Source organism: Triticum urartu, chromosome 3A (genome assembly GCF_056163025.1).
Source record: "Triticum urartu cultivar PI428250 chromosome 3A, HENAU_Tu73, whole genome shotgun sequence".
Taxonomy (NCBI): domain Eukaryota; kingdom Viridiplantae; phylum Streptophyta; class Magnoliopsida; order Poales; family Poaceae; genus Triticum; species Triticum urartu.
In genome coordinates, this window is record NC_141875.1 from 11,209,830 (window position 1) to 11,230,233 (window position 20,404).

A 20,404-nucleotide genomic window follows, 5' to 3' on the forward strand; every position below is an offset into this window, starting at 1 on the left:
ACCCCTCCACCCCTTCTCTATTCAGGAGAGAGCCATCAGAACGTGCCTACACTTCCAACATTTATTTTTTGAGAGAGAACCATCTACTCATGTGTTGAGACCAAGGCATTCCAATCCAACCACAAGAATCTTGATCTCTAGCCTTCCCCAAGTTGCTTTCCACTCAAATCATCTTTCCACCATATCCAAATATGTGACAGAGATTTGAGTGTTGGGGAGACTATCATTTGAAGCACAAGAGCAAGGATTTCATCGTCAACACACCATCTATTACCTTTTGGAGAGTGGTGTCTCCTAGATTGGTTAGGTGTCACTTAGGAGCCTTCGTAGATTGTGGAGTTGAACCAAGGAGTTTGTAAGGGCAAGGAGATCGCCTACTTCGTGAAGATCTACCCAAGTGATGCAAGTCCTTCGTGTGTGATGGCCATTGTGGGATAGACAAGGTTGCTTCTTTGTGGACTCTTAGTGGGTGGAGCCCTCCGTGGACTCGCGCAACCGTTACCCTTCGCGGGTTGAAGTCTCCACCAACGTGGATGTACGATAGCACCACCTATCGGAACCACGCCAAAAATCTCCATGTCTCCAATTGTGTTTGCACACTCCAATCCTATCCTTTTACTTTCTTGCAACTTGTATGCTTTACTTTCCGCTGCTCATATACTCTTGCCATGCTTGCTTGAAATGTATTATGAATGTTTAAACTTGTGCTAAAACTCCACCTCAACTTGAAGAACTTAGAAACTGCTACTTTTCTTTGTTGAAGGTCTAATCACCTCCCTCTAGACACCTCTTCTTGATCCTTTAATTGGTATCAGAGCATTGGTCTCCATTGCTTTGGTTTAATCACCATTGGAGGAAGATGGATGAGTCTAATGTTGGGAAACGTAGCATGAAATTTCAAAAAAATTCTATGCTCACGCAAGATCTATCTAGGAGATGCATAGCAATGAGAGAAGGAGAGTGTGTCCACGTACCCTCGTAGACCGAAAGCGAAAGCATTTGACAACACGGTTTATGTAGTTGAACTTCTCCTCATTCCGACTGATCAAGCACCGAACGTACGGCACCTCCGAGTTCTGCACACATTCATCTCGATGACGTCCCTCGAACTCTTGATCCAGCAAAGTGTCGAGGGAGAGTTCCGTCAGCACGACGGTGTGGTGACAGTGATGGTGAAGTGGTCGGCGCAGGGCTTCGCCTAAGAACTACGTGAATATGACCGGAGGCGTAAACTGTGGAGGGGGCGCCGCACACGGCTAACAATTGTTGGTGTGTGTTCTAGGCGCCCCCTCCCCATGTATATACTAGTAGAATGCCCGTGCGTTGCCACGGGCATTTTAAAAATCAAAAAATCTTACTGGCTCATCATGAACATGTTCTATTGATAATAATATCTGATTTTTATGGATATATGATATTCCTAATTGCAATTAAATGTCACTAATTTCTTGATCCATCAACCATGGGTAAGTGCAAAAGTAAATGAATATAATTTGAGCGAAATAAGAATCAAATGAATGAACAAATGAACCGTGCACATGCCTTAATCACTTCTTCTCCACCTGAAAATGGAACCCAATACGTTCTGATACAACATCGCATTGCTCCACGGTAACCGATCAGCCTTCTCACTCGCACTGAGGAGCCCCATTTGGCCATTTCTTCTGCCGCCGGCCTCAACATCACCCTTGATATATCTCTCCGCCAGCTCCGTCATGAAGCCATGTCCACCATGTTTCACTGCATCTTATATTACTCCTCAAATAACATAAGTACTATTGTTCAAGCATGCATACCAATCATTAGATCAAGCACATCTAAACATTTGCGATCCACCACTTTTTATTCCACCCCTCTCTCCACGAGACGTCTCCCGTACCGCATCAACAACACTCCCCTCATCACACGTCCAGCATGGGTCGCCGCCCCTCACGGGAATCAACTCAATATTATAAGGGAAAAACTAAAAGCCTAGAAACATAAACCAATGCATCCATCCACAAAATAAGCTCTACTTGATGACAACCAATGATTAAAAAAGAATTATTTTGATCACATCCAGTCCAATAGGAGATTATATGGGTTGCAAAATCCACACATAATCGCACAAGGCATTTTAATTTTTTAAATACCACAATTATCATAACAATGAAAATAAAGCTAGGGATATTGAAAAATGTAAGACAATAGCGCTCTATCTCTCCAGTATTGTTCAATGGACAGGGATGCTCCCAGGCATTATTGTTATCTTGAAAGAAAATCTGGGTTGAATGACTTCTTTGGTCATAGATAGCGTCGGAGCTCCTTGAACCTACATACTGCACCCTTTGTGTTAGTCAAGACCGAAAAATAGCTAGGCATTGGTAATCAGGAATGTACCTTTTAATCAAGTTATTTGCTCCATTGATGTCTGGGTTGAAGTATTATCCAAAACTGATTAGTCATAAAAGTATTAGCATCTAAAATTCAGTGTGAGAAAGCCTTAAAAGTATTAGCAGACAACATAAAACACAATAGCAGGAAGCCAAAAGCAAAATAGTTAAGTGCATACAATCATAGGCATGTGTCCTCCAGAAATCCCTAGCAAGATACATTCGCCTTCTACCCCACATTACATATGTCAAAAGATACTACGCATAATAATAACTCATTTGGTTATCTAGCTGACCAGATCAATTGTAAGCATTACGTGGTTCTTATTTCAGTGAAAAGGAATTTCGTTGAATAGTGAACTTAACTGGTATAAAAGAACTATAATATGGGTTGCGCTTAAACCACAAAAGATTTTTCTAGAAGATCAAAACAAATTACTATTTAGGGATACCAACTCTTTGAGTAACAGAGTAATAATAGGACATTGCGTAGCTCAATTCACGTGAGCTAGATTGACACACCATTGCTGCAGCCAGAGGTGATATCCAAAGATACGGGTGGGATGAAATTATCGACAACAACATGCAATGAGGTAGTGAAGGACCATTTGATGACTATAAACTTGATAGTAAAGACATCTTTCAACCTTTGTAAAATTAGATACGGATAAAAAAAGCCTACGGCCTCATCCCGGCCATTAACATCAAAACCATCATTTTAGATTTCTTAAGTTGCAAGTTGCAACATATTTTTCTCGTACCATATCAATAGGGCATCATGCAATATAACAGAAGACCGTTCAAGTCTATCATGTGTATTTAGGAAAAAGAGCAAATATTGCAGTAAATTTTTGTGATGAAATAATATAAAAGAGGTTCTGGAACATACACCTTGGTTTCTTCTAAGCCTCGGTAGAAGCATGGTTGCTTGCATTTGAGATGCAAGAAATTAAAAATGACATTCAGAATTATAAGCATAAATAACAAGCAAGGAAAAATCAAAAGAAATAAAAAAAATCTGTGAAGCAAATTATACTTTTACATTAGAGCTTATAGATATTGCAAAGACATGAGAAATGGTCAACATGGCAATATTGTTCAGTGGTCAAATAATCCCAAAATGATACATTGAGAAATCTATATTGGCCTTCCAATTTATAGAAGAATGCGAAAGAAAACTTAGTTAGACTTTTATACAATGCTCATTTAACTTGTGACGGAAAAAAATGTGCCATCATAACTCTGCTAATATATACAACTCCCATGCTGCAGGCAACATTGCTATGGGCTACAATGTATATAAATTGCCCGTGCGCTGCATCAGGGGCATACATATTCTAATGGGTCAATACCAATGGTGGCTAACATATACCTTTAAGATCCTTTCGCACACCAGGTGGTTGTTGACTTCTTTATCATTAACACATTGTCATCGGCGACGATCTCCGCCTTCTTATTCTCATTGTTGTGGCTGTCCTTATCATCCTTGTTGATCAGCTCCATCAACAATCCATTGTTCTTCTCCACCATTCTTTAGCACTCTAGCAGCTGTATGGCGAGCTGGTCGTCGTTATTCATGTCGAAGGAGACAACAAGGCCAAGAGGTTGTTGATGTTCGTGCTCTCCTCCCCATGGTCGTTATCACCGCTGCTTGGGGTGTCATTAATCAATGACAGCCACACTGCAAACTCATTCTTCATGTTCATCTCGTCCTCCTAAATACACTATAGTCAAGGACGATCACTACGAGTGGCAGGGGACATATCGGTTCACCTTCGTGTACTTTTCATCTATCATATTGAAACTTTGAATCTTATATTCCATTTAATTCTATTTGGCATCTAAAACAATACATGAACAAACTACTCGAGTTCAAAGAGTAGCACAGTAAAAATACTACTTGCATCTAAGAGAAAGGCTACATCAAGTAGTAGAATCTGCATGGCATGTGTGCTAACCTGGTCTGGATGATGTGAGTTAACAATATTGAACCCCTCTTATGTGTATGCTGCCCCTCTCAAACCCTCTAAAACACCTGCAACCAAAAATAGATGAGACCCATCTATTAAGACTACAAAAATGAAAGCTGAAACATGTAAGGGCATTTGGGCATCATACAGAAACACGCTGACCAGTCGCTTTATTTCAGGATCAAGAACAAAATATGAGAGCTTCTCTCATCAATTACCTCGGCAGATGCTTCATACATCTCTGATTTGTCAAGCGCCTTCCACATTCATGCGGCTGAAAAACTTCCCGCTTCCTCCCGCCCTGTCTTGCGTTGATGAAGATCCAGGCTGAGCTTTGCTCCGCGGCGCACTCACTTCTGCTCAAGTACACGAACATCGGAAGGGGGAGATGTTGGAGATTAAGAGGGGATTGAGGGGAATGGATCCGATGCATGTGCATCTGTGCCGAGTTTGACCTGGCTACAAAAAAGGAGCATAAGCATATGTCAAAGTAAAAGTAAAATGAACATGTACATTATAACTAAATTATATTCTCTCCTTCCCTAAGTAAATAAATAAATATACTGTCCTGCATATAGTCTCACAGGTATTAAGAAGCTAGCATTTTCTGCTCATGCATTGGATCTAAAACTTAAATTATGTAAGAAGACCACAGTAAACAAAAACCAAAAGCTTTTCTAAGTCGTTCTTGCCTTCATTACTGTATGCTTGTCTACTATTTTTATAATCAAGAACCAAGGAAATCAAGGAGTGTGCTTTTTTATCTAAAGATAAAGAAAAAGACTACATGATCAGTCCGCAATCCATATACAATAATTATGGCATGTTTCTTCCAAAACAAAACTGGTACATATGAAGAGGCGTACATTACAGATAATTTGTGCCTGAACAATGTATCAAGCTAGAAATGTAACGGAGAAAGGCAAGGCCACGCATCCTGCATTGCAGCTACCTGATGAGTCTCTTGGCTGAAACTACCTCTCTCCCACTTCAGCTGACCAAGATTCACAACCCATGGGAACCTTATTTACATGCGCTTCATGAATTCTGTTTCGGAGGATTCTAATTAAGATTGTGCTTAAAGTAACTTGGGGTACAACCAGCAGCCTCCTTCCTAGCAGCAAACTGTGATCATAATCTTAAGTTTGCTTCTGTGCAAACCACACTATATATAGATATCGAGGGAAAGCAGGCATAATTCAGGGGAGAACATGACCTATTTTTGATGTGGTCATCTTGGTGAAGAAAATTATGCCAGTTACAGTTCTCTCCAATATTCCTCTGGCTAATTTGGCAACTAAAAACAATAAAAACAATTCTATAAGTAATTGAGATTTCTGATTGTGGTACTCAGCTGAAAAATAATACAACACTATAATTCAAGTAAAAGAAATTTGTCATAACTTTACCATGCCGTGCGTCATAAAAAATTATAATATCTTCCACTACGAAATGTAGGCTACAAAGGAAGAGAACAAATATATTGGCAGCAAGAAACAACGAAAAGTCCATAGAAGAAGAAAATATAAAGAGCACACCAGTCACAAATCATTATAGAATCCATATACATGTCACAGAAGAGGATCTGAAGCATAGAAGCTCACAATCCATTCTCAATTTGCATTGTATTACACCCACCACGAAGCTCACAATCCATTCTCAATTTGCATTGTATTACACCCACCACACGAACCATGCAAGCATATATGATCATTGATAGCACGAAGGACACAAGTCTGCAGGCCCTTTGGCGGAACATCAGGAGCACCAAATGATCGGAGCGTGGGAATGGCTCGTGCACAACCGTGAGCGCATTCTTACCGACAACCACACCCTTACCCAGAGTAGTATAGACAATATGACACTGCAACCTGAAACGGTATTCATAGCTTAGGAGCTGCCAAGTTCATATATTTTCTGTTGGCCTTTGCAAGCTAGCTCTGGCATAGAAAGCAACTTTTTAGCCAGGAAAAATTCAACTTACAACTTCTGCTAGTTCAGATCCAAAGTAGAGTTGCTAACATAATAAATTCCATAGCTAAATTTAGTCATATACCCAACACTTATCACCATATTGTGTGTTCCTCCAACATCGCGACAGCAGCCTAAGTCACAACTTGTGACAATGTGTCAAAAATTCTCAAGAGAAGGATGTAAAAGAGTTGTATTACCGTTCACAAGACAAAATTTGGGCTTAGTACTGAGGTTCAAAAAAAGCTTATTCATACACCCAGCCCCCCATGTTTCTGCATCTACAATTGTTGTGATGACAATCTTCAGTTATATACTCTAGCTCACTTCTTCCTACATCACTTCTTAAGAAAATCAGTTGCAAATGTGCTTTAGCTTTTAATACCACCTTATCTTTCTGAAGTGATAGACCCTGCATCCTACAATATACCTACCTGTACAAATGTGAAGAGCTAACCTTGTTTTACCAATTCTTTGCATTTTAATCTCCTGAAAGTCTTGCTATCCTTCGGTTTTCTTGGCATTCTCTTAAATTTCCTGTTCAAGGGGTAGTCTGAAATATGAATTGCCAAACCATTTAATTGATTATACTTCATAGGAACAGAACATGTTGTATGAAAATAGCAAAGTGTTCCATGCAGGAAATTCTTATCAGTGGGAGCGACCATAGTCCATACCTACTTCAAAAATGAAAATGAGATTGAGATGCCCAGTGCGTCTTGCCTTGTCCTCCTTGTCCAGAATACCGTTGACAATTAGGCATTTGGTCCAACAAATAGCATTGCCCAGGTAGAATAGCACACGCATGGCATTAGCTGCACTACACAGGTAGATTTAGCACACATCGTACAAGGATTATATTATTCTTAGCACAGACTCGAGAGAGATACTGCATGTGTAGCAGCAACAAAGAGTACTCCAGCAACAAATATCAAAATCGCGGGAGATTACATTTCGCGGCAGCTCATCTCTAACGCTATAGCAACTAAGCCATTTCGCGGAAATTACTACAGGGCATTTTCAGCAGAAAAACAAGGGATTTTCGTCAGGAAAACAGATTTACTCGAACTGAAAAAGGGTAAAGCACAAGAAATGAACAAGTGAAGAACTCACGATTGATATGGGGACGCACTTGCTAATGGTACTGAATCCACAAACGGACAGAGAACACTTGCCTATACTTGCTGGGAGTTGGAGAAGACGACGCGGACTCGTCGCCTTGCCCGTCACCTCTGGCTTGTCGCCGTCGCCGCCTCGCCCATCACAGCTTCATGCTTTTCGCCAAGATCACTTGTCGCCGCCTTGCCCATCATTGCCTCCGGCTTGCCGCCTGAATCCCTATTCGCTGCCTTGTTGCCTCGCCCGTCACTGCCTCCAGCCTGCGTCGAAGCAGCCGCTGGCTTGCCGGAACCTCCTCAGATGCGAGGGACTGAACGGAGCGATGCTAGGTTTCCTGGAGGTCCTATTCTGCCGTAGCAAATTTTGGGCCGAGATGGACCTTTGTTTCGGCCCGCTGCTGAAGCCGTTCCAGCGACCTCGAGGTAGCGCCGTTTCGCACGGCGATCGTGGCCTTCGAGCCAGATCCGGCAAATTTGGCATCGCGCCGCGAGAGTCTCCCCTACAGCAATTGGCTGCTGTTTCGCCGGCGTGGAATTTGCGTCGAGGGATTGCGCCCTGGAGCTTAAATAGGCGAAGCGAGACGTCGAGAAAACTCCTCGGTTTCTCTAGAGTACACGCGTGGCGTCCAACAGACAAGATGAATACCCAGAAGGCCCACGTCAAAGCGGCAATCGATCTAAAAATTACACGTGCAATCAAACCTAGTCAAATCGGTGGAGGTGCAGAAAGCTTGGCCGGTAAAAAGAATATCGAAGCTCTTCCATACACGCGTCAATCAAAGAAAGAGCGGCAGATCGATTGGGTCAAATTAGAACGTGACAGCGACAGACCACATCAGCCTGGGCCACATGCAGTAAAAAACACTAAGTCAACCAAGGCGATCACCACACACGTTCAAAAAATTTGAATCAAATAAATGAGCACACAAGCCAATTCTACCCCGCCCCATACCAAAATAATAGCATGTGTCCTATCCACACCTCACTATCAATCACTTTCATCCAAGTGGTTGAAGCTCGCGGCAAAAAACTTGACTGGAATAGAGGCTTGGGTATTTTTTCTCGTACAAATCTAAACCAGCATTATTGGTAGGATGGATGCAAGCAAAAATTCAACTAGGCAAGTACTAGATGCAAAAATTGCTAAAGGCTAAAAAGATAGGTGTAAAGGATGATCTAATCTTTTTTTTTTGGCTTTTTGGTGGGTTTGTAGGATAGAAAAAATAAACTAAACTACGAAAACTGTAAATCTCTCACCGATGAACCTGAAAACTGATACCACTTGATGTGACGGCGGCCCGGTCTTTCGATAAGAGTGGGGATAAATATCGATTTGGTGGATTTTGACCTTAACGATCCGGGTATACCGTACCCGATGATACGCCTCGGCAATCGCTAAACCAATCTCCGATGATTATTGACCTTGCCGTAGGCACGATCAACCTGAACAGCAAGGTTCGTGTTCCTGCACGCAACCGAAGAACCAGCAAGAATAATGATAAATTGCAATCTGAAATTGCGGATAAAAAATTGAGCACACGAACTAGATAAAAAGTTAGGATTCCACTATAAATCTAACAAGGCGGTAGTTCTACACGTCTCGTAGATGCGAAATTGTAGCGATGACTAAACAATACAATAAAACCCAATATCTAAACCCTAAATTATGATGACTATTTATTAAGGCAGGCAGATGTGTCGGCGTGCGAGATGTCCCGGAATCCAACTCGTCACGTCCGCAAAACTGGACCAGGCTGCGCCATGTGCCTTGTCTTGGGCCACGTGAAGTCTTTGGACACACGTGCATGCATGGCTTAGCAGGCCGGCCTTCCTTGTGACCTGCATGCATGAGTAGAGCTCCCTCACGTTGGTGCATGTAAACATGGATGTTCGGGTAATCATGGCTATTCCGCTGTGTATCATGAATGTTCCGGATTTTTGGAGCTGGCATTACGAAAAGAACGGAAATTTCTCTGTTAGATCAGCTTACTGCATGTTGGTGGCAACAAGAGCTAGAAGAGAGGCATGGTTGGAAAGCACGGCGGGACCTTCTAGTACTTCCAGAGAGGAGAGAGCCTGGAAGAAGCTTTGGCAAACACAAGTGCCAGGCAAGGTGAGGATGTTTCTTTGGCAATTGTCCAAGCATTCGATTCCCACAAACGATGTAAGGGCGAACAGACATATGAGCGATTCAAATGCATGCGGGATTTGTGGGTCACCCGATTCGTGGAGACACTCTCTACTAGAGTGCTCAATGTCCAGATGCATCTGGTCACTGATGGATGTGGAGTTAACGGAGAACTTTGCAGCTACAACTGAGTCTAATGCTAAACAATGGCTTTTCACTTTGATGGAATCAATGTCGCACGAGCTCTTTGTGAAGCTATCAGTTACACTATGGGTGATCTGGGCAGCGAGACGGAAGGCGATTCACGAAGGGATCTTTCAAAGTCCTCACTCCACGCACAGCTTCATCACTAGATTCATTGACGAGCTTGATATATAAAGGTCAAACCACCACAGGGGACTGGTGTTGGTGTGGCGACCAGGAGTGATAGGCCGATAGCTCCTCCTCAAGGCCACACAAAGATTAATGTGGATGTTGGCGTCCGCAAGGGTAGTAGGGGGACAGCATCGGCGGTATGCAGAGATGGAAATAGCGCCTACCTTGGCAGCTCGTCCCTGGTGATTGCAGGACTTGATGATCCCGTAGCTTTGGAAACGATCGCTTGCCGATAGGGATTGGCGTTGGCGGCCGACCTCCAACTACGCCATTTTGTGATCTCCTCCGACTCCAAGCAAGTTATCAGCGACATCAACAAGGGTAGTAGGGGCAGCACTGGGTCTGTCATTAGTGAGATAAAAACTCTAGCAAACTCTTTTCAATGTAATTTCATTTTTGAGTCTCGTGCATCCAATATGGAGGCACAGTCTAGCCAAGTCATCCCTTTCACTGGGTCCGGGACGCCACGTTTGGTTTGGCCAACCTCATGACCTAAGATGTATCCCACAGTTTATGGTCTTTGATGAATAAAACTTGGTTACCCCCTCAAAAAAAGGCAACATATTTGGTGAATCCTACCTAGTTCGTGTGTCCGTGTAGCCATTCCGTTTCAACCCCACGATCTAAATCATGAGCATCATGTGCAGCCTAGGAACTAATTACATTTACATGCCCACTTTGTAACTTGACAACCATCTTAATTCACAGAGAACCCCCCAAAGTCTTTTAACCAGGAGCGCCCCGACTGCCTCTGTTCGTCTTGCGCCGCCGCCGCCGCCGTCGTCGTGTGCCTCCGATTTCCGTCGACTCGATCCCAACATCGTCCGGCACCGACGAGAGGCAGGTAGCGTCCCAGTCTTATACGTGCTCGTCTGATCCCACCCACGTTAACAATCGGCAAACGCCCTATGCATCAGTCTGCTCTGCTCTGCATGTACTTCTCGATCTAGACTTATCTCCCCTATAACTGGTAATACTTTGCTGCAGCGTCAACTACCGATGAGCAATTAGTAAGTACAACGATGTCATTTGCAATCAGCGACACGGAGAGCATCAAAAGTTTAAGGTAAAACTACACACAGATTAAGTCCTTGTGCATACACGTGTGAGTGTACGTAGGTTTAAAGGCTAATCATGTGGCCATGTGTGCAGCAGTATGGATCCAATAAATAGCGTTCAAATGCATATGAGACATGGAGGATTTAGTACACCCCAAAAGAACACTGACGTACCCCTCTTTGTAAGTTCAGTTTGCACTAACAACTGAAACTATGCATGAAGTTCTTATTCCGGTTTACTCTTGACATTGCAGTCTTCATCTTTTACACCTGAATGTGATGATCACTTGAAGCCTAAAGTGGGTATGACATTTGAAGGACTCGAGGCAGTAGAGAAGTTCTACAAGGCATATGCACATGAATCAGGTTTTGGTGTTCGAATCGGACAACAGAAAAAGATTGATAATAAGGTGGTCCGGACTAAGTGTTTCATGTGTAATAGCGAAGGATTCAAGTCAAAAGATAGTAACGAGACAGATGACCCCTTGAAGAAAAGGCGTAAGCAAACAAATACGCGATGCGGTTGTGATGCCCATATCTTTGTTAGACTTTCTGGGGACAACACCTACAAGATAGACTCATGGGTTGAGCACCATGTTCATGGTCTTGTATCACCTAATAAGCGCAATTTGATCAGATCCAATCGTACAGTTAGTGAGAGGGCAAAGAATACTTTATACACATGTCATAAGGCAAGCATTGGAACCTCTCAGGCATATAGGCTCCTGCAAGTTAGCGAGGGCGGAATTTCGAATGTTGGCTGCTCAAAGAGGGACTTGCAGAATTACTACCAAGCACTCAGGTATAAAATCAGAGATGCAGATGCTCAAATGTTTGTGGCCCAATTAGCTAGAAAGCATTAAGTGAATTCAGCATTTTTCTATGATTTTGACGTGAATGATGAGGGGAAGCTATTGCGTGTGTTCTGGGCGGATGCCACAGGCAGGAAGAACTATAGTCACTTTGGTGATGTCATATCCTTTGGTTCTACATATACCACTAATCAGTACAACATGATATTTCCACCATTTACCGGGGTTAATCATCACTTACAAAGTGTATTTTTTTGCTGCTGCATTCTTATCAAATGAGAAGGATGAGTCATACATTTGGTTATTTGAGACCTTCTTAAAAGCAATGGGAGGGATAGCACCTAAACTCATCATAACCGATGAAGCCACTAGCATCAAGAATGGTATTGACGAAGTTCTTCCAACCACCGTTCATAGGTTGTGCATGTGGCATATAACGGAAAAGGTTCCAGAAAAAGTTGGACCTATGATTAGAGAAGATTCTGAATTTTGGACGAGATTGAACTCATGTGTTTGGGGTTCGGAAACTTCAATAGAGTTTGAGTCACATTGGAATTCCATCATTAAAGATTTTGGATTGGAGGAAAATGAGTGGTTGAGTAAAAGGTTTAGCATTCGACATAAATGGATACCGGCCTACTTTATGGATATATCTCTAGCGGGCATTCTCTGAACCACTTCAAGATCAGAAAGTGCAAATTCCTTTTTTAACCGCTTCATTCATCGAAGGCTTGCTTTTGTTGAGTTTTGGCTTAGGTTTGACACAGCTTTAGAATGCCAGCGTGAGGAAGAATTAATGGCAGACAACAGAAGCATACATACCACCCCGCAACTATTTACGCCATGGACAATGGAGAAACAGGGTAGTGAGGTATTCACATATGAGGTGTTCGAGAAATTTCAGCTACAGGTTATTGCTGCTAGAGACCATTGTTGTGTTCAGAGTATTACACAAGGTGTGGGGGCACAAAATGTGACCCTGAGAGGTCGATCTGGTAAGATTAGGGAGGTTTGCTATGACATTGGAAGCATGACAGCAAATTGTTCGTGCAAGTTATTTGAGTCACTCGGTATTCCATGTCGCCATATTATCCAAGTATTGAGGATTGAAAACCAAAATGAGCTTCCTAGCTACTACATTATGAAAGATGGCAGAAAAGGTGCAAAAGGTAAAAATAATAATGCATGACAACCAATTTCTTATTGTTATTCCAAAATCATATGACTAACAACATTCTTTTGTTTTGCAGGGAGAATGTTTATGATGAACATGGGAACCTACTAGAAGAAAAACCCATGGATTCACTTGATGCGGCCACAAGAAAGAAGATTTCAGGTGTATGAGATAAGATGGAAGAGCTTATTCAAAAGGCGAAACATTCAGATGAAGCATTGGACTTCTTAACATCAAGTGTGATGAACATTGAGGCACCTTTGGACCAAATGATCCCTGCAGCCACCCAAAGCACAAGGCAAGAGGAATATGAGGCTTTTATTGGTTGTAATATTCCCACTGAAGTTCATATACATCCGCCGACTGATGTCCGTACCGTGGGGAGATGCAAAAGAATAAAGCGAGGAAAGGAGATCAAGGAGGGGGGTCAAAAAAATAAGGACAAAGAAGGCAAGGCAAAGGTCGCACGCTTATGTAAGACGTGCAAGCAAATGGTATTTCATGATAGTCGTAATTGTCCAAGCAAAAAAGAGAAAGGGAGTGTGACTGTGCAAGATATGCAGCCAAATGGTGCTTCCTGATATGGTCCAAGCAAAAAATGATTTTATCTATGTTATCATGTACACTCTGATGTACTGAATTATGTAATCGATGCGAATTTGTGTCGTGTCAAATTATAGTTGACTTGATTTCTGAGAGGTTTTGATGCTTGTCAAATTGCTACAGAGTATCAGACATATTTATCAATTTTAGACATTTTTACCAGCTATGCAAGCATGATTAAATTTCTTTTTAATATTAAAACTTGTACTGTGTGGCAATACTGCATGTTTATTTCCTCCCTTATTTTTTCATCAGAAGAAGTTTGTAGATGTTCAGAAACCGGACATAGCCATCCCTAGGCCACTTCTGTACTTCAAAAGCTTTACCGAAAAGCTTATGCTTTGAGCACATGACTGAGATGGTCACCTGTTTTACTAACGCATAACTGAATTAGTCAGTAGCCTTCTTGGCAACAGCAAAGAGGACATTTTTTTTTTACAAAATGCCAAGCAAACTAACAGGGAAAAGCTCAACCAGAGCCTCTGATCTGAACCCGCTACTGCCATTCATTATGCTGCAAATATCGATACAGTTTACTTGATACGGTCATTTGCACTAATAATGTGCATGTCAGTCGGCCGAATGCAACAGGACAGTACTTGCACAAGTACAGCTGTTGCTGAGTACAGCCTACGTCCTGGAGACGAGACGCTACAACTTCCTATGAAGGAATCATCTCGGTCGGGGTAGACCATCCAGGAAGATAGCGCCTGATCTGAGAGGCTTCGTCATCGGAGCCGAACGACGGCAGTTTGTCATGGCCTGGCCGTCGAGATGACTGCCTGGGCCGCTTCGTCGCCGGCGGCGAACAACGTCAGTTCGTCATAGACTCGCTGTCGAGACGTCCGCCTGGTTCGCTTTGTCACCGGCGCCAAACAACGTCGGGATCGAGTCGGCGGAAATCGGAGGCACACGACTACAGCGGCGGCGGCGGCGGCACAAGACGAACAGAAGCAGTTGGGGCGCTCCTGGTTAAAAGGATTTGGGGGGTTTTCTATGAATGAAGATGGTTGTCAAGTTATAAAGCGGGCGTGTAAATGTAATTAGTCCCTAGGCTGCACGTGATGCTCAGGATTTAGATCGTGGGGTTGAAATGGAATGGCTACACGGACACACGAACTAGGTAGGATTCACCAAATATGTTGCCAAAAAAAATGTAAACATGGATACATGCATGGCCTTGTACGATGGAAAATCATGGAGCCCCTCTTCCTTAAATTGATGATGGTAGCTCCCAAAGTAGTACATGTACGTCTATATGTGTGCATGTATAAATCTTTGTTTTCCGTCTCGCATTTTAACTCTCGGTTTGTGTAAATCTTCTGGATATCTGTAAGTAAGAAATAGATGTGTAGTATTTTTGTCCTTGATAATAAAATAACATAAATTATATTTACCACAAGAATTCACCTGAAAATTATGCATGTTTATAATACTTTCGATCGTATCCGAGGTAGTCATGTCCTTATCAAGGTTTCTATAAGTAAGCCGGATTATTTGTAGCATGTGAGTGAAGGGAGGGGAAAGGCACGAGGCGCTACAATTTAATCCTACGGGAGAGATTTCAAAAATCCATGGGAAAGAGACGCACGAGGCGCTGCAATTTTTAATCATTCTGAAGTTTTTAAGAACTGCATTATGACATTGTAGTCTCTCGCATGCAACATTTCCTTAAAAAAAAAGATTGTCGTACTTATTGATTGCATGGGCAGTTACCAATTTTGAGGGGTATACCCTGCAATTTTTGTTTTGAGAACTGAGGAGGTGTAAGTTGACTATCATCCAATTAATAGCAAATGAGCGTTAACATACGCAATTAATTAATTAGAGAAAAGGCCCCGTCGGCCAAAACTTTAAGCTTCAAAAACTGCTCCATTTTTATCGCAGCCGCCTTCGTGTGGAAAATTTATAAATTAGGTCTTGTAAGAATAGAAAGAGGGGACATAATTTCCGACGATAGTCAATCTAATGGTTATGATACTTTGATTTATTCATGGAATGTGTGATCAGAACTGTTGTACAAAAGTTGTAACATAAGTATCGTATGTATAGGCCCACAAAAAATGTACCCTATGTAGTATGTTTTTTAATGCGAGAATAATATACATTTCTACTAAGACCTCATCGTCCGTCTCACTGGGGGCACCGTCTGAATGCTGCTGTTCCGCGCTGATGGACGTTTTGGTGGACATTCCATCTCTTCCGTTGCACCGCTGCACAGGCATACATGCTATTAAAAAAAACGAAACAGAAAACCAAAACCAAAATTCACACACAGAAAAAGACGGAAAAATGAAAACACGCGCATGCGTCAAATGGGCCGGCCCATCTTGTCTCGCGCTTCATAGTGCGCCTCACGGGATATTGATCCATCAAAACTGGTTTGAGGTAAAAGTTTTTACTTTCCTGAAAGAGAAAACACTTCTGGGCCTTGGCCCATTTACCCGTCGAAAGTGGTTGGCCGCTATAAGGGTGGCGTTGCCAATCCGCCCGGCCTCTCAAAAACCCCAGGGCAGCCCCGAGCAGGAGCGAAGGCGGCGGCGGGCAGGCGAGGGAGGTCGGCGGCGGGCACCGGAGCACGCGAGGGAGGTCGGCCGCGGCGACCAGGTTGGTTTGCCCTCCGCTACTGGCTACTACCCCCCTCCCCCCTCCCCTTCCAGACCCCAATCAAACTTCGTAGATCCGGAGCTGTGTAAAGCTTGCAGGCGCCTTCCCAGGCCTTGATGTGCAATCTTATTTCTATATTTCAGGTCACACGTGTCCATGGCGACCTCCGGCGAACTACTCCGACCTCTGCTGATCTCCAAGATCCGAGGCATCAAGCGCTCGGTGATGCTTTTGGCGAAAGCTACTGGACACGTTGTTGCTTCAGTATCTCGCCAAAAGGAAGCAATCCGCGCCAACCCTGCACATAACCACAGGATCGACACTGTCGGTTGCTTCAATCATATGTACCTGTATGGCACTCTTCACTTGAAATCAATGATTTTTATTTACTTTGTGGCATTGAATGTTTACTTTATGGGGATTATCTTGGGGATGGAGAAGCGATCTGAGTAGTACGAATGTTTATGAAGCAAATGGATAGCGCTGAAGTTTGTTCGTACAGGGGGTCAGTGTTGGGGATATGCAAATAAGAATTTAGCTAGGAAATACAAGTAGAGAAAACTTTATAAAGGGTGGTTTTGTACCTCTATCTCGTCCGGTGTATCGTTGGGGAAATTTCCAGCCCAGTTCAAGGTGGTCAACAGCATGCGGTGTGTCGGGTGGCCGGTGGGACGCCCTATTGTGGCCAGGATGTTGTGCCATTCATGCCGTAGATCGCGGACTAGTATAAGCATCTAATCTGGTCAGTACTTGATTCGTGTATGTATCAATAGCCACCGAGTCTTCACAATTGATTGGTGTTCAATTCTGCTTGCAGGCAACTGCAGTTTGCGAATTTAGCATTTTTACCTCGAAATTACGTTGACTAAACTGCCTGAAGTGATAAGATGTAATCTTCACCATTGATTTGCACCTTAAATCATTAAGGTGTACCAAAGCATGGTTCGTAGGAGTAATAGTGATGAGGGTTGCTGTAACTGAGAGAGGAATTGCAACCGTGAATTAGCAGCATGATCTCACATCAAAGGATTGCAAAACAGCAACCCATTTTTTTAATTTCTATCTCAAGTGTTCTTTGCAACCAATCCCGTATTTGCTTATGTTGTGACTGAACTGCCATGCCTAAACGTGTATTAAATTTAGCCTACATTTTTGACAGGGACCTTACAAATTCTTTGGTTTCGGTCAATGGACTGCTGGAACACTATGTTGCTACGTCCCGTGCCAATCCCGCCGTTGGGGAAACACATGCACAAACAGTGGCTCGTCTAAAGTCTGCAAGAGAAGTACTATTATTGTTCGAGAACTTGATGAGCCATGCATTGGGCTTCTTACTGGGGGCATCAATGGAGTTATCTTCAGGTCATATACACAACACATTCCTTGGCATCGAGTCTACCATTACCACCCTCATGGATCAGCAAAGTTTGCTTGGGTCTGTGATATATTACATGGAGCAGGTGCAATCGTCAGTTTGATGCCCCAATCAACATGGGCATTCAGTGTCAAACTTGTGGAGTTTCTAGTGCGAGACTATTACTGCATTTTAATTCTTAGCACTGATAGTACCAAATTTTCACTAGCGGGGCTGATGTGGTGATGGTTATATTTTGTGTATGCCGCCTGATGTAGAGTGTTTGTTATGGTAAACTTAACCATGTCAACTGATCGAGTTAGATCATGTTACTTTGTGTGTTCGTGCTGCCATACATGTTTAGCAATCTTCACCTTTCCTATATACTACAAATATGCTTCGGTGGATGGTTTTCACCCAGTGGTGAGAATCTGAGGAACTTTGTGTCATGAATTTGGATCTAACGGATGCATCCAATCAGAAGCCCGATCCGGTGAGCAGATCGCTGCCTGAAGCTCGCTTCCAAGATGGAGGTGGAGGACGTTTGATGTCGTGTCCTTCCGTAAGGGCATCAACAACAGCGCAGGCGCATGGCCAAAAATTCGTAGGAGTTGCAATAAAACCACCATCGTAGCGCCGTGCCGTTATTAGAACCAACCAAACGGTGGACAACGCCAGATGCACACTGAACATGAGCGTGATGCCAAATAACACGTTCTTCTGCGGATAAGAGCATCTCCACCCGTCTCCCCAGGAAGGCCTTCAAGAACACTTTTCCAGCGCCGGCGGTCAAAAAAGTTTCCACTCGCGCCCCTAGGAGCACAAATATCGCCGGATTTGGCCAAAACTACGGTCGGCGCTCTCATCCCATTCCCAGGATCCCGGGGGGCAGCTGGGGGAGGAGAGAGACTACTTTAGTTGCTTTGGGCCCATTGTCAGCCTCCCACTCCCTCTCTCTCCTCGCTTTTCCTTCGGGCCCACCCACGTGATCTCTTTTCTCTTTCTCTCCCCCACCAACTCCCGCCCGCACAGAACGCCTCGCCGACGACGTCCAGCTGCGCTGGACCCGCCGAGCTTGCCACCCCGCATCCTCCCCGCGCTTGGCCCTCGCTGCCGCCGCCGCTGTCCCCGCGCGGGCGCGGGGGGCCGCCGCCGCCGTGGAAAAATTTCCATTCCTTCATGGTGTCCCAGCACCTCGAGGCTCACGCGCACGCCGTCCAGGCACCGGAGCCCCCGCGCCCGCCGCACGCCGATCCCGAAGTGCTCCGCCAGGGCTGCCGCCGCCGCCTCCTCGTCCTCCTCCTGGCCGTCGTCCCCGGCGGCGGCCGGCCCGAAGCACCCCTGCGCGCCCTGCGCGAGGAGCACGTCGAGCGAGTCGACGACGCCCACGGGCTCCGACGCGCCCAGGCCGAAGGCGGCGAAGGCCTCGCGCATGCGCGGGCAGCCGGCGCGCCGGATGCCGTGGCCCGCCCACACGCGGCCGTCCAGCAGCTCGAAGATGTCCGGGAAGACGTCCTCGAACGAGGGTGCGCCGGAGGAGGCGGAGAGGACGCCACCATCGGCGCCGGCGTCGTCCGGGCGGATGAGGGTGGAGTAGCTGGAGACCTCGACGAGGCGGCACGGGCAGACGAGGATGGCGGCGAACTCCAGCAGGCTGCACTCGCCGGGCAGCGACAGGGACTGCGCAGCCTCCACGTCGAAGAACACCATCTCCCTCTTCTTGGTGGTCGCCATTGGTTCCGGCAAGCAACTCGGTGGTGGTTTCTTGGCGATGGAGCTTTGTTTGTTTGTTTCTTACTTGAAGGAATGGAGGAGAGGAGGGATGGGAGAATGGATGATCCCTATCTTGTCGGAGGAGCCTGTCGATGGAGTTCTGGGGGCGCAACGAGTGGAAAAAATTCCACCCCCAGGCCGAAGTTTTCGCCGGCAGCCCCCCAGGAGGCGAAAAAAATGCCTCCTGGGGAGGCCAGCGGCTGGAGATGCTCTAAGCTGATCGCACTGATGAAGGAGCCATGCAAGCACAACTCATCAAATGGGCTCAAGTGGTGCATCACGGCTGCTCCGCGAAACCATCAAGGGTAGTATAAGGCACAGCCGAGATACGGTGTACCACCCGTCTTGCCAACTGTTGACATTTTCCTCCCCCTCCAAAACGAGCACTTGTCGACGGGATTGTATCCTCACACCGAAATTAACCACGCGCCCGCTGCCCTCCCCTGCGCCCTCGGATCAACAAAAAAAAACAAGAGCCCGCTCCCCTCCCCTGCGCCGGCGGCTACTCCGGCCCCGGCGCCCACCAAACCCCGCTGGTGCTCCCCTCCGGACCCGGCGTCCACCATGGCCTCCAGGGTGTCCCTGTCCGCGGCCTCGTCTGGCTCCCCTTTCCCCTCCCCTCCCTCGCCGACAGGACCGGCGCTCCGCTCCATTGTCCTCGTGCCAGATGTGGTCGGCACGGTGAGGGGGCCCATCGTCCGTGGTGGCAACTCCGGTCCCCAAAGGCCGGTGGCTGAAACCTAGCAGACCCAGGGCGGGCGGCGTGGCGCCCATGTCCTTCCCACCTCCAGGCTGATACGTCTCCAACGTATCTATAATTTTTTATTGTTCCATGCTATTATATTATCTGTTTTGGATGTTTAATGGGCTTTATTATACACTTTTATATTTTTTGGGGGACTAACCTACTAACCCAAGGCCCAGTGCAAATTGCTGTTTTTTTGCCTATTTCAGTGTTTCACAGAAAAGGAATATCAAACGGAGTCCAAACGGAATGAAACCTTCGGGAGAGTGATTTTTGGAACAAACGTGATCCAGAGGACTTGGAGTGGACGTCAAGAAACAATCGAGGAGGCCACGAGGCAAGGA

At 45.0% G+C, this 20,404-nt stretch overlaps 2 protein-coding genes and 1 pseudogene across 2 annotated transcripts; 2 read left to right on the forward strand and 1 right to left on the reverse strand.

Moving 5' to 3' along the window:
• The first annotated feature begins 9,685 nt into the window (after positions 1-9,685).
• On the forward strand, positions 9,686-13,559 carry LOC147977761 (protein FAR1-RELATED SEQUENCE 5-like; annotated as a pseudogene).
• A 2,525-nt stretch (positions 13,560-16,084) lies between these two features.
• Positions 16,085-17,918, forward strand: LOC147977762 (uncharacterized). The gene is made up of 3 exons (XM_087516435.1): positions 16,085-16,188; positions 16,332-16,538; positions 17,348-17,918. The coding sequence occupies exons 2-3, from the start codon at positions 16,345-16,347 to the stop codon at positions 17,664-17,666; spliced, it is 513 nt and encodes a 170-aa protein (XP_087372561.1). The 5' UTR covers positions 16,085-16,188; positions 16,332-16,344; the 3' UTR covers positions 17,667-17,918.
• A 533-nt stretch (positions 17,919-18,451) lies between these two features.
• Positions 18,452-19,291, reverse strand: LOC125546459 (protein NEN4-like). Its single transcript, XM_048710715.2, has one exon. The coding sequence runs from the start codon at positions 19,274-19,276 to the stop codon at positions 18,452-18,454; it is 825 nt and encodes a 274-aa protein (XP_048566672.2). The 5' UTR covers positions 19,277-19,291.
• Positions 19,292-20,404: the final 1,113 nt, after the last annotated feature.